The sequence below is a fragment of the Hypanus sabinus genome, chromosome 12, assembly GCF_030144855.1.
Source record: "Hypanus sabinus isolate sHypSab1 chromosome 12, sHypSab1.hap1, whole genome shotgun sequence".
Lineage (NCBI taxonomy): Eukaryota > Metazoa > Chordata > Chondrichthyes > Myliobatiformes > Dasyatidae > Hypanus > Hypanus sabinus.
Window position 1 is genome coordinate 23,099,789 of NC_082717.1, and position 14,876 is coordinate 23,114,664.

The 14,876-nt window shown below is 38.6% G+C and overlaps 1 protein-coding gene across 1 annotated transcript in view; it reads left to right on the plus strand.

The window, feature by feature from the left end:
• Positions 1-14,876, plus strand: part of ryr2a (ryanodine receptor 2a (cardiac)) — a 444,870-nt gene that overhangs the window by 291,592 nt on the left and 138,402 nt on the right. The window contains exons 58-62 of the mRNA XM_059985674.1: positions 1,831-1,961; positions 4,281-4,601; positions 7,094-7,334; positions 12,301-12,388; positions 12,489-12,581. Of these exons, the coding sequence (XP_059841657.1) occupies positions 1,831-1,961; positions 4,281-4,601; positions 7,094-7,334; positions 12,301-12,388; positions 12,489-12,581 (874 nt within the window). The remainder of the gene's footprint in view (positions 1-1,830; positions 1,962-4,280; positions 4,602-7,093; positions 7,335-12,300; positions 12,389-12,488; positions 12,582-14,876) is intronic.

Genomic DNA, 14,876 nt, shown 5'->3' on the forward strand with positions numbered 1-14,876 from the left:
CAAATGTGATAAAAGTTCATCAGCCTCAAATGTTAACTCAGCTTCTCTCTCAGTGTGCACTGCCTGACTTGCTGAGCATTTCTACCACTTTCTGTTTTTGGTGGAATTCCATTTGCTGGAATGTGGAATTAAGGAACCCTGGTAAAACAGAAATCAATGACCATTTGAAGGGAAGAAATTCCAGGATTGGATTTATATCTGCAGTCATTGAAAAACTAATCCAGTTTAGGACGTTGATGCAGGAGTTCTTCAGGGAGAGGATTCTAGGCCCAAGTATCTTCAGCTGCTTTATCAATGCCTTCCCTCCATTAGGGAGTCTGAAGTGGAGATATTTCACTGATGACTGCACAATTTCCATTCCATTCCTTGCTCTTCAGCAAATGATACAACACATGGCTACATAAAAGAAAACCTGTAAGTTTTGGCTATTTACGTGGCTACATATATGTCCCCATTATGTGACAGGTAACTTTCATGCCACAGAAATACGAGACAATGACAATATCCCATAAGAAAGAATATAACTACTTGCCTTCAGATTCTTGGCACACGATTGCCAAGTTCCTTACCAACTTCCTGGAAACTGCCATTGATTGAACATTCACTAGACTATGCACTTGAATACCGTGGCAACCGAGCTGGTCAGAGACTGGGTATCCTACAGCAAGTGACTCACCTCCTGAAGCTCCAGAGTCTTCAATCCATCTACAAAGTCGGGAATGTGATGGAGTACTCTCCTTTTGGCTGCATGAATACAGCTTCCAGAAGGCTCAAGATCCTTACAGGACACAATATTTACCAAATATGAAATGTACTGCAGTTACTCAAATGGTTTGTTCCAATGACACCTTCAAAATTCTCAAGGGCCCCCACCATCCAGGCTATGCTCCCTTCTGGCTGCTGCCATTAGGAAGGAGATACAAGAGCCTTAGTACCCACACTACCCAGTTCAGGAACAGTTATCACCCTTCAAGTATCAGGCGCCTGAACCACCGTAGACAACTCAACCCTGAACTGATTCCACAACCTATGGATTTGTTTTGGGGTTTTTTTGTATATCGTTTGCACATTGGTTGTTTGTCAGTCTTTGTGTGTAGTTTTCATTGATTCTATTGTATGTCTTAGTTCTACTATGAATGCCTGCATGAAAATCAATTTCAGGATAGGACATGGTGACATATATGTACTTGGATAATAAATTCACTTTGAACTTTTGAACTGTAAATTCTTCACCTCTAACACTAAATGTCAAAGACCACAGGTGCATAGGACCAGCACACTCTGCAGTTTCACCATATTGAGTTAGAAATATATTGCTGTTCCTTCATGATTGCTGTGTCTAGATCCCAGAATCCACTCCCACCTCCCCTCCAAGTGCACTATAGGAGTGCTTTCCTGGCCTGACTTGTTGGGTTTCCAGGATACGTCTCACCATCGCCATTTCAAAGGTAATTAAAGGTGGGCTTTGGCAGTGACACCCAAATTTCAGATAAATGAATACTACAGGTTAAGGTGCAACGTGAATATAATTTTGCAATTTTTTACCTATTGTAGTCAGAAAATCAATGCAAACTTTCAATGTATCCCATGGAAAAGGTACATTATTAGAGAATATTTGCAACTAAAGGAGGCATCTTGTGATAGGTGTCCTGGGTTGAAAACGTAATGTGTTTGGCATGATCTCAATGAGGGAAGAACTTTAAAGTGGGAATCACATGTACTCAGGGTTCATTGAACAACCTTTGGTGCCAGGTTTCCCGTCAAAGGATAATGTATCCTTAAGGACCTTTTTGAAGTTAATCACTAATAGTATTCCATTCCCATCCACAGGCAGCGTCCAGCCCTTGGAGAATGTCTGGCAGCATTTGCTGGGGCATTTCCTGTCGCCTTTCTGGAAACTGACTTGAATAAGCACAATCCATTCTCAAGCTACAACACCAAAACACCAAAAGATCTAGCAGGTACATTAACAAAATAGCAAAGTACTGTGGATTCTGCCTGAGAGCTGAAAATGTTCAGCTGGTCAGTGTTGATGAAAGGTTTACTCTGTTACTTTCCTCACAGATGCTGCCTGACCCACTGAGCATTTCCAACAGTTTCTTTTTCATACCAGATGTGGCAGATTAACTTTGTATGCAGCCCGTGACTTGCTCTTGTACATTTTTTTATCTGATGCTGTGTGACTTTTAAATGAGTTGCAAGATGCAATACCTTGGTGTTCTATTTTGCTATTTCATGGGAATGGAAAGATATCGGTAAACCCAGTAACTGCTGATGCAATCTCTGATAAATGTGAGCAGTGGCATCAAGGGTAGCCTTTGTGTCTGGTTCTTCTATTTGAAGGGGATTAGAAGAGGCAGCAGCTCCATCTCTAACAATCACTTGTGTATTTCTATCCTGCTGTCTTCCATCCAATCACCTTCTACTTTCCAGGATATTCCTGGAACACTGCTGTTCAGAATATTTTTTTTATTACCAATTCCATTAAACATAGTTTCCCTTCTTCCGTAGTGGACAGAGCCAAAGATCACATCTCATCAATTTCCTACATCTCTGTTCTCATCTATTCTTCCTCTCATACCCCCTCCGCCTTAGGACAGAACAAGAACAGAGTTTTGCTGGTCCTCCCCTACCACCTATCGAATGTACCATAAGATATAGGAGCAGAAGTAGGCCATTCGGCCTGTCGAGTCTGCACCACCATTGAATCATGACTGATCCAATTCCTCCAGTCATTCCCATTCCCCTGCCTTCACCCCATACCCTTTGATGCCCTGGCATCATTAAGAACCTATTTATCTTACCACCCTTATGAATTGCCATTACATCCCTACCTATCCTTTCCTGCCATATACTCTTTACACACAACTGCCACGTTTGCAGAATTAGTTCTGTCACCACTTCCCTTCCCACCATCCCAATATGACAGGACTAACAGGGTCAAATTAACCAACACCAGTACCTCCTCAGCCTATCACTGCTATGTGAGTTCACTCTTTCAAAGAAATCCCCTTGGGTTTCACCTGGCATTGCTGCTATCCAGGCTGACTTATTTCTCTCACTCTCCCAGATCTGATGAAGGGTCTCATGTCTGAAGCATAAATTATTTTTCTTTCCATGGATTTTGCCTGACCTGAGTAATTTTCCAGCATTTTCTATTTTTTGTTTCTTTTTCTTCCAATCCTGCACACCGAAGTCTAGCTCACTAAGGCAAGTCCCTATGCCTAACTGTTAACAGTTCATTACCCAGGCCTAGTTGCTCAATGTCCACATTAAGTCATTTCAACTCATCCTATGACAGACATTCCCTAGTTGCATCAGTCTCCTCCCCTGCTCCCATGATCTGAAGTATTAACTATTTTTCTTCTCTTAGTTACTACCTTAGTTGAATGTTTCTGGTTTTGTTTCAGATCTCTAGCATCTATGGTGTTTTATTTATAATTTTGGATATGTGTGCTTAGCTTATTTCGCAAAGCTAATATATTATTATTGAATAAATATACAGGCCTGTATCGTGGGTGGTGGGGTTAAAGGAGGTGTAATGTGCTCCCTCCCCCTGCTTGCCTGCAGGTCATCCCCAGGCAGAGTGTAGCACCTGCTTAGCCCCCCAATCATGGTCATGTAAAGCTGTGGGAGCAGGTGGTGGATGATTGTATGAGCAGCTGGTGCATATCACAAATCCTGGTTATTTAACCACTGACACCAGGCAGACAGTCTCTGAAGAGTATTGATAACGGCTGGGGTCACTCGTCTTGAAAGGACACTGTCCAGAAGAAAAAAATGTCAAACCACTTCTGCAGAAAAATTTGCCAAGAACAATCATAGTCATGAGACTATGATAGCCTACGCCAGAAGACATGGCAGATAATGATGATGCTAAAGTTATTGTGGCATATTTTCCTCCTGTTAAGCTGAGATAAACTATGTGGATTTTTTATTCCTTCTGAAGCCACGGTGTCAATTGCACATTTTGCTTTATTTGTCCCTGACAGTTATCTCTGTTGCATAGTTATCTGTTCTGACATTAATCTCTTCTCTAATACCTCCTTGTGTGGCGAGTGGACTGAATCAACATGAAACTGTAAATAGAGATGATCAAAAATGTGTTATTATCATTGGAATATACTTCGGAAGGAAATGGGAGATATAAAAATATAAAAACACTGAATATGTTAAAAGCTTGCCAGCAAGTTAGAGTTTTAAGTAATTAGTTTAAAGACAAGCACATAAGTTTAGCTATCACTTATCAAGAAATTAAAATTGTTTTTTGTATGCTTCAGCACTGAATTTGCCAGCCAAAGTAGAAGATATGTATCCCAATATTCCTTCCCTGGAATGTCTGCTGGAGGAGATAATGGAGCTGGCGGAATCTGGTCTACGTTACACACAGATGCCCCATGTGATGGAAGTCATTTTGCCCATGCTGTGCAGTTACATGTCCCACTGGTGGGAACATGGACCAGAGAACAACCCCGAGAAAGCAGAGCTGTGTTGCACTGCCCTCACCTCTGAGCACATGAATACCCTCTTGGGCAACATTCTGAAGATTATATCGAACAACTTGGGCATCGACGAAGGAGCATGGATGAAACGACTAGCAGGTACCAGTGTTTCTGATTGGTGCTCTTTATGAAGGCTTAACACATTTTTATTGATTTTCTGGCAAAATCTAAATTTCTTATCCATTTTCAATTGTCCTTAAACTAAACAGGCAACTTAAGAATCAATAGCATTAGTTAGTTTGGTTCACGTATATTCCAGCCTGGGTAAGGGCAGTAGAAAGGCCTAGATAGAGTGGGCATGGAGAGGGTGTTTCCAATAGTGGGAGAGTCTAGGACCAGAGGCAACGGCCTCTGTATAGAAGAATGTCCCTTTAGAATAGAGATGGGAGGAATTTCTTTAGACAAATGGTGGTAGAATTAATTTCCATGGATGATTGTGATGGTAAAGTCATTGAATATATTTGAATCTGAGATTGATATATTCTTGATTAGTAATATTGCCAAAGATTATGGGGAGTAGGCAAGAAAAATGGAATTAAGAAGAAAAATAAACCATCAATGATTGAACAGTAGAGCAGACTCGATGGTCTAGTTCTACTCCTATGTCTTTTGGTCATTTCCATCCATGAAGGACATCAGTGAACCATGTGGGTTTTAATAATAATCCAGTAGTTTCATGGTTACTGTTGCTGCGCAAGGATAAAGAAAATGTTTCTAGATTTATTTCATTATACGATTTGAAATTGCCCAGCTGGGTTATGGTGAGACTCAAACTCATGTCAATCTGAGTGCAGAATGCTGGATACTAATCCAGCAAGTTAACCACTGTGCTAGTGTATTGGACAGAAACAGTATGGGGCATGAAAAGAAAGCTGAAGATCACCAACAACATTTTCAGCTGCTTAATAATTGGATGGAAAGTGCAGAGAATAATTTCCATATTTTTTCACCTCTATAAAGCTGAAGGTAGATTCAGAAAATAGACTATATTCTGTAACACCATTAAATTGAACTTGCCCCTTATGCTATTAGAGACAAATTTATTTTCCAGTCAGGGAATCTTTACTTATCTGACATAGTAACTAATGCGCTTGTTTGAGTCATCTTCATTCCTAATAATACATGACATTTCTCCTCTACTAGTCAGCCTTAAAATTGATACTTGGACTGCAGTGTTGAAAGAAATACTTAAGTGCTCTGCAGACATCCATTCATATTGTGTGCTCAGAAGACATTAGCTGCAGGAGGACTCATCAATTAAAATGGGAATTGTGCCTTTGACTGAAGCCAGACTGAAAAATGGGCGTGTGCTGAAAAAGCAATGGTGTGCAGAGTTACAGCAATAAAACTTTTTTAATGTCTGCATGCTCAAGGGTCTGTCTGGATGTTTTGATTTTATCTACTTTTACACTTGATGCTACATTCTGTTTTTTTTTTCCCCCTCGTAGTACCCTAATGCACTGTTGTAATGAATTGATCTGTTTCAGTGGCATTGCAAACAGGGTTTTGACTGTACTTTGGTACGTTTGACAGTAAAGAGCCAATTTGCCCTCTTGCAGCAGTCCACTTCAGGTACCTACCACTCCCAATGTAAACAAAATAGTCTTGCCAAACTCTTTTAACCTTTCACCCTTTCGCCTTCAATATATGGCCTCTTGTATTTGACATTTCCACCCTAGGGAAGAGGGGCATAATTAACTACCCTGTCTATGCCTCTCATCATTTTGCATACAGTACTACTATCAGTTCACCCTCAACCTCTAATATACGATTAATCTACAATAGAAGATAATCTACGATTTTCCATCCTCTCCTTATCGCTAATATAGACCAATCCAGGCTGAAGTTTTATACAGTTCTATTACTAAATGTCATCTAGATAAAGTTTTATTCAGCTGCAATATAACTTACTGATTTTTGTCCTGATTTCTCTCAGTGGTGAAGTCAAGCATGCTACTGTATATGCCTTATTTCTACTTGTGTTATCACTTTCAGGGAACTATAGCCTTGCTCTACGAGATCCTTCTGTAAATCTGTGCTCCTAAGTGTCCTGCCATTGAATGTATACTTCCTTCCTGCTTTTATACAAATATCTTTGCTTTTCTATCGAAAAAAAGAAGGGGTGTCTAAAGCTAGAGAACATAGATTTAATCTGAGGTATGCGGACGTGGCTGCCAGAAGACTTGATGGTGGCAGACGAAGTATTGATGTTTAAGAGGCAGGTACTTGAATGAGAAAGGCACAGTGGCTAAGTGGGAATATAATGATGGTCAATGGGATGAATGTCCAGTATCTATGCTGTACAACTCTAAGAGTTTATGACTGTAATAACTATAAGTAAGGATATTGAAAAGGAGTGTATGTTTTCAGTTGTGTGTATTTTTTTTGTTGCATTGGTGGTCTTGGTGCTATGCAGCACTGAAGGTAGACCTGAATCCCATTCAGCCTGAGCTGCTTCATTAGCCACAATTTCCTTCTCTTTCCCCACAATCTTACAATTTGCCTTGTGTATTAATCTAATTCCCCCTCATAAGTTCCAATTGAATGTGCTTCCAACCGATTTCTCTAACCCACTGCTTTGCTTCCAACAGTATTCTCACTGCCGATTATCAGCAAAGTGAAACCACAGCTCCTGAAAACTCACTTCCTTCCCTTGATGGAAAAGCTGAAGAAGAAGGTGGCCACAGTGGTTTTGGAAGAGGAACACCTAAAGGCTGAGGGCAGAGGAGATATGTCTGAAGCTGAGTTGCTAATTCTGGATGAGTTTACTGTGCTGGCTCGAGATCTTTATGCTTTCTACCCGCTGCTGATCAGATTTGTGGATTATAACCGGTAAGATAGTTTTATAAATATTGGGCTGCACTGATTTAAAAATATAACCATTGTTGAGAGTCACACCTGGCTTACAGTTTTCATTTATTTACAAAGAAGCTGCAGAACAGCACCTGAATATTAAAATTCTGACCCTTTTCAAACCAGATCATATCTCACCCATTACTCCCCCCCCAACTCGAAACTCCATGACTATTTCCATCAGAAGATTGTAAACAATAATATATCACACAGATCTTCCTTGCTGTGCCATGTAACAAAATTATGGATGGTCTTCTACCTCAGTTACACTTTCCTGCCTAACGTCCCAATGTTTGTTTTAACCAGGATTCCAAATAGCTCATCAAATAGAGATAATCAACAACTGAATATACTCAAAATATGAGTATCCACAGGCTTCTCAGGCAGATTGGCCAACTATGACAAAGAACCCTTCAGCGCCAACTCTGCCAAATCCCTTTGAAAACACAATCTTTTGGTGAAGTCACTACTAAGCTCTAGGGAGTATCTGTTACTTCTACTCAATCTTCTCTCATAGATCATCTCTCGCAACCCAGAGTCAATCTAAAAAGGTTTACTAGATTGATCAAAAAACAAATAACCCATTCCTTTTTTTTTAATAATTTTTTATTGCATTTTTAAATGATTACAAAGTATGAAAAAACAATGTATATAACCCATACCCCCTCCCCTTAACCCCTCCCCCCTAACTGCCCCATAGAAAAAAAAAGAAAGAAAGAAAGAAAAAAAGAATGCCTGGTGGTTGGAAGATCTCCACATGCTCCATGGAGTTCGTAATAATTTTAATATGTATATTTATTTCTTTCCCCTAATAACCAATTGTTTCATCTTAAAAGCATCTATATATTTAATCCTGTCTTTTGTAAATAAGGGCTCCAAATTTTCAAAAATGTTTCATATTTATCTCTTAAATTATAAGTAATTTTTTCTAATGGAATACAACCATAGATTTCTTTCTTCCAAGAATCTATACTTAAATGTGTATCCGATTTCCAAGTAACTGCAATAGCTTTTTTGGCTACTGCCAGTGCAATTTTTATAAATTCTTTCTGATACTTATTTAGTTTGAGTTTCGGTTTTATCCCTTCAATATCACCTAGTAAAAATAATATTGGATTATGAGGAAATTGTGTTCCTGTAATTTGTTCCAGTAAAAGTCTTAAATTTGTCCAAAATGGTTGAATTTTAGAGCAAGACCATGTCGAATGTAAAAAAGTACCAGTTTCCTGGTTACATCGGAAACACTGATCCGATAAATTTAGATTAACATTTGATTGATTTATGGAATAAGATAAATGTTGATGATGAGATAAAAAAATCTTTATTAGCAAAGAGATCTTTAATTCAAAATAGACTTATTCCTTTTACAATGGACAATCAACTTTTATATAATTGGATTCAAAATGGGATTAGATATATAGGGAATTGTTTTGAAGGAGGTATATTAATGTCATTTGAACAATTAAAGAATAAATATAAAATATCAAACAACACTTTATTTTGTTACTTTCAATTAAGGGCTTATTTAAGAGAAAAATTAGGTCAAACAATGTTATTGCCGAAATCTAATGAAATAGAAATTTTAATTCAAAAAGGAAATATCAAAAAATTTGTATCTTGCATGTATAATTTGATTCAAAGACAGGGAATTAAGCAAGGAGTCCATAAGTCAAGACAAAAATGGGAAAGTGATTTGAATATTAAAATTGAAGAAACAAATTGGTCAAGACTATGTCTTGACAGTATGACAAATACAATAAATGTTCGGTTAAGATTAGTGCAGTATAATTTTCTACATCAATTATATATTACACCACAAAAAATAAAAAAATTTAATCTAATAACCCATTCCTGATATAAGTATGCAGAACTCCAAGTCCACTTTCACTAAGGAACTGCACAGTTGCAGTAATGCTCTTTACTTTTACCCTTGAAACCTTTTGGCAATACAAGCCAACACAGCATATTCCTCCCTAATTAGCTGACCCATAAAGCCCTGATCTCACTCGACAGTTTACTTTTTTTGATCTCTGTCGTGATAACATTACAGATGCTGTTCCCATCCTTTCTTGAGGCTCGATATCAGGTTTTGTTTGGCCTCTAGAGCTCCTTGGGATGTTTTGCCATGTGAAATAAACTGAAAAACTAAAGCAGGATCAGGATCAATGACCTCTTGAGCCTGCCAAACAATTCAGTGTCAATGGCAAAATCCATAAACCCTCTTTCCTGTATCTTATGATTCTTTGAAATCTCCAAGAATCTATCAATCTCATGCTTGAATATACTTGGAACCAAACAGAGACTTGAGTGAAGGAATTTCAAAGGTTTATAATCTTCTAGGTACAAACCTTTCCTTGTCTAAAAGAACAATCCCTTATCCAGAGATTTCCCCCAAGTTCCAGACTCAGCACTGTCAGTAATCCTATAAATATTGCCTTTTTCAATGAGATTGTCTCTCTAATGAAAAGGAATATGAAAAAAAAGAGCTGTATATATTAGTATCCTGCCTGGCCTGCTGAGTTCCTCCAGCATTTTGTGTGTGTTGCTTGAATTTCTGGCATTTGCAGATTTTCTTTTGCTGTATAAAATAGATATGTAAGAACAGGATCTAGTGTTTTCTTGGCATATGTGATGAATAAACTCTTCATGGGCTTCCAGCCGGGTTCAAGGGTCGACTGTAACTGCCATTTCAATGAAAAACTCTGCCATTTTTATCAGATATGATGCCTGGGCATGCCTAGTCTGGTGTTATTTATACCCCCATAGTCTGTCCCTCCTGATTGGTAAGTCTGCATCCATCAGGTTTCTGCTCTTCCACCTAGTTTACAATCGAATTCCAGTTTTTATTCAGGGTGAGACCATCGTTTTTGTTAAAATTCTTTTCCTTCAGCTTTATTTCAATGGCTTTCTTTACCCGATTGGTAAAAGCCCAAAAATGGTCCCAAAAGCCATTGGCAGGGCATAGTATTTTAATTAGAATTTTAACAAAGATAAAGCTGTCACTATAAATAAGAACTGGAATTCAATTGTAAACAAGGTGGGAGAGTAGAAACCTGATTGGATGAGGACTAACATATCAGGAGGGACGGACTATAGGGGTATAAGTACAATCAGATTAGACGTGCCCAGGCATCATCCCTGATGAAGATAGAACTTGTCATTGAAATGTCAGTTATAATTGACACCAGCACCTGATGGGAATCTGAGAAGAGTTTTATTTGTCAAATAAATATAGCATTCTACTTGGGCTTGATTGCTGTGTGGTGTTCAAACTTTTGGAAACACAGCATAAGTACCTGTAATTTTTATGCACATTAGCAGAAAAAGTGTTGCTTCTTCAGAAGTTTTTTTTTTGTTTATGATAGACTGTTTGAAGATGATATAATTTCAGTATACTTGTATCACATAGGAATTTCGAGAAACAACAAATTAACTTTTATTGAATATAATGTGTTTAATTGCATAATGGTGCTGATGCTTTACAGTAGTTCAACTCAGTTAAAAATATGTTGCTAATGATTTTCATTTGTATTCAGTGTCTGAGGCTTCTTGCTTAAGTGTCCAACAATAATTTGTCAGCATTGATGGATTCCAGTTGATCTGGTATCTTTTCTCCATGACCGCAATGTCCTGGTGAAACCTTTCTCCATGCTCGTCACTAACAGCACTAAGATTTGCAGGGAGGAAGTCTATATGGGAATGCAGAAAAGGAATCTAGTGACAAATTGCATTTCATGGTTTTATATGCTTGAAGCATGCTTTCAACCAGCTGCATGTAATTTGGTGCTGTGTAGATGCCAAGAAAAATTTCAACAACTTCCTTGTATGCCTTCCATGTGATTTTCTCCCGTCCTACTAGAAATTCTTCAAATTGCCTGTCATTGATGACCTATTTGATTTGTGGACCAACAAAAATGTTTTCCTTAATGTTGGCATTAGTTATTCTGGGAAGCATCTATCTCAAATATCAAAATCCTTCAAAGTAATTTTTGTACCTGGTGTTAGCATGTTCCATCCTTACAGTCCTGAACCCAATAATTATTACTAAAAGCTGTCCTGCCACGCAGCAGCCATGCCGCTTAAGCGGAAAGCTTAAGGGAAATTTCATGGTGTTTTTCATGATCAGTAGCCCAAAATTCATGAGATACACCTAAAGGTATTCAGGAAGCAAAATCTTTGTTGTCCAGTATAATTATCATAGAGAACAAAGAGAGTGCAGCTTGTGTAATCTGGAGCAAAAGTACAAACTGCTGGAAGGGCACATCAGTGGATGTAGAGAGAGAATCAACGTTTTATGTCAAAACCGTGTATTAGGACCATAGTTAACTTGGTTAGCTAAGAGTCAGAATGGGGGTTTGAGAATGGAGTCATATAAAGGCCAGGTCAAACTAGGAAAGGATGACATACTTCCTGCACCTGAGAAAATGCAGGATGGAAGTTAGTGATCCCGATAAGCCTTTTTGTTAATTCAGTGGTCTTAGGGTTACCATTACTGATGCCAGTCATTTTCATTTATTTAATTTGAATTTAAATAATATGGTGGGATTTGAACTTATTTTTAAAGATCAACAGTTGACCTCTTGAATTGAGTCTGGTAATATAACCACTATGTCACTGTACCAGTTGCACTCTTGATTTCTGATTTGGAGATGTTGGAAAACTACCCAGCTTCTCCTGGTCACACTGTTTGCAGATGAGCCTGGTATTCCTTATTAATTTCAGTAATTCCTTAACACCTTTATACTTGGTCTGTCTTTTACAAATGGCAGCCAAGTTGCATCTCATAAAACTTAATTTTCCATCTATCAACTGATGGGCTTCCTGGAGCAGCATTCTTCCTTCCCACAGGATGACTTAGCCCAATTTTTGATTCCAACACGGAAGAGTTAAAATGATACACGGCTTCTCAGATTTACCCATGAACTCTCTTCTTGTTCCATTTCAGTGCAAAATGGCTGAAAGAACCAAATTCTGATGCAGAAGAGCTTTTCCGTATGGTGGCTGAAGTTTTCATTTACTGGGCAAAATCTCACGTGAGCAAATATTCATTATAACACTAGCATTTAAAATATTCTCAATAAAGACATTCATATTTTATCAATCTTATTCTCTTCCAACATGTGTTTTTTGTAGAACTTCAAAAGAGAAGAGCAGAACTTTGTGATTCAGAATGAAATCAACAACATGTCCTTCCTCATCACTGACACAAAATCCAAGATGTCCAAGGTTTCAAATTTGTTATGTATTTTTCTGTACTTTATATATTATAAAAACATCTACTTTTATTTTAGGTAGCATTGCAATGAATTTAAAGTTACAGGTATATGTATATTTTATTAGACATTACTCCAGTTCTTTGGATGGCTGAGCTTAAAACCATTTATATATCTGAAATATCCCATGAAATAAGACCCTCATTTACAATTGCATGTAACATTCTTGCTCCATACCATGTAAAACAATCAAATAGATGAATTATTTCTTTTATAAATCTACCAGTTGCCTATACCTCTTCCCACCCTATCTCTTCCCACCAATTGCCCTCCTGGCACATATTCCTGCAAGTGACAGATGTGCTACATTTATCTTACCTCCTCCCTTACCTCCATTCAGTGCCCCAAACAGCCCTTCCAGGACTGGAATCTGTTGGGGGTTATCTATTGTATCCAGGCTGTTCTACATTGGTGAGACCTGATGTAAATTGGGGAACTGCTATATTGATCACTTGCGTTCCTTCCGCCAAAAGCAGAATTTTCCTGTAGCCAAACATTTTAACTTTCTCCCAGTTCCTGTTCTGACACGTTAGAACATAGAACATAGAAAATCTACAGCTTATTACAGGCCCTTCAGCCCACAATGTTGAGCCCACCATGTAACCTACTCTAGAAGCTGCCTAGAATTTCTCTCCTGCATAGCCCTCTATTTTACTAAGCTCCATGTACCTATGTTGGACCGTTGCCTCCTCTTTTGCAATGATGAGGTCACTCTCAGGGTGGAGGTGCAACACCTCATATTCCATCTGGGTAGTCCTCAATCTGATGGCATAAGTATTGCTCTCCTGGTAATTCTTTTTCCATCCCCTTCTCTCTCCCTCTATCCCCACTCTAGCCTCTTACCTCTTCTCCTAACCTACCTGCCCCTGGTGCCCCTCCTTCCTATTCTCCCATGGACCACTCTCCTCTCCTGTCATATTCCTTTTTCTCCAGACTTCTACCTTTCCTACCCACTTGGCACAGCTATCGCCTTCTAGCTGGTCCTCCTTCCCCTCCCTCAGTCTTTTTACTTTGGTGACTTCCCCCTTCCTTTCCATTCCTGAAGAAGGGTCTCAGCCCAAAATGTTGACTGCTTATTCGTTACATCAGAGGTTCCCAACCTGGGGTCCACAGACCCTTTGCTTAATGGTATTGGCTGACAAAATAAAAAAGGCTTTGAACCCCTGCTGTAGATGCTGCCTGACTTGCTGAGTTTCTCCAGCATTTTGTGTGTGTCAAGCTGAATTACTTACTCTCCTGTTGTCCTATGAAGGTTGGTCTCAAAAAAGATGCAACCAAATAGAGGGCAAAACTATTATTTCCAGATTTATATGCAAATTAGGTTCAGAGTACTCAAGCCTGACTTCTCCATTGCAATGGTACATTAGTGATTATACCAATAATTTTACATTGGTTTGCTCTGAATTGGAAGACTTTTCAAGGCTGCATGTAATATCAAGTCTGTTGCCATAATAAATGAACATAATTGAATAATTCTCTTGTTAATTAAACCTAGTGACACCTGACCAGTGGATTTATGCATGATTTACTTATCCTCTCACTACATTTATCTGGAGCAGTTATTCTACTTTTATTGGGCAAAAGTGCTGGAGGATGTGTTTCCTCAGTTTTTTAAATAAACTCTGTTACTGATTAAATTGACTTGGTAAACCATTTGTCATGAGTAATGGGTCCTGGCCTTTCCCCAGTTCATCGATGAAGTTGGCACCAAGTAGGATGGATGAATATTGGGCAGTAGGTGTTGTCTATATGGACTTTGTAAGACCTTTGACAAACTACCTTGTGGTGGCTGATCTGGAAGAGTCGGTTGCATGGGGGGAGCTGCAGAGGTGAATTTAGAATTGGTTTAATGATAGGTAGCAAAGGGTGAATTGAAAGCAAATTCTCTAACTGGAGGACAGTGGCTAGTGGGTGCTTTAGGGGTCAGTAATGGGACCTCTGTAATTCATTATTATGTAAGTAATTTGGATATGAATATATAATACACAATTAGCAAGACTGCCGATTATACTAAATCAGTAAGTCTTGTTGATAGTGGGGGTGTTTACAATGATTTGCAAAGAGATCTTGATCAGTTAAGGATATGGGCTGAGGAATGGCAAATGGATTTCAAATACATTTCAATGCATTTTTGGACAGTCAAACCTGTGTAGCATCTATACAATGAATAGCAGGATATTGAGAAGTGTGATGGAACAAAAGGACTTGGGAGTACACGTGCACAATTTGATGAAAGCAGCTCGAGAAG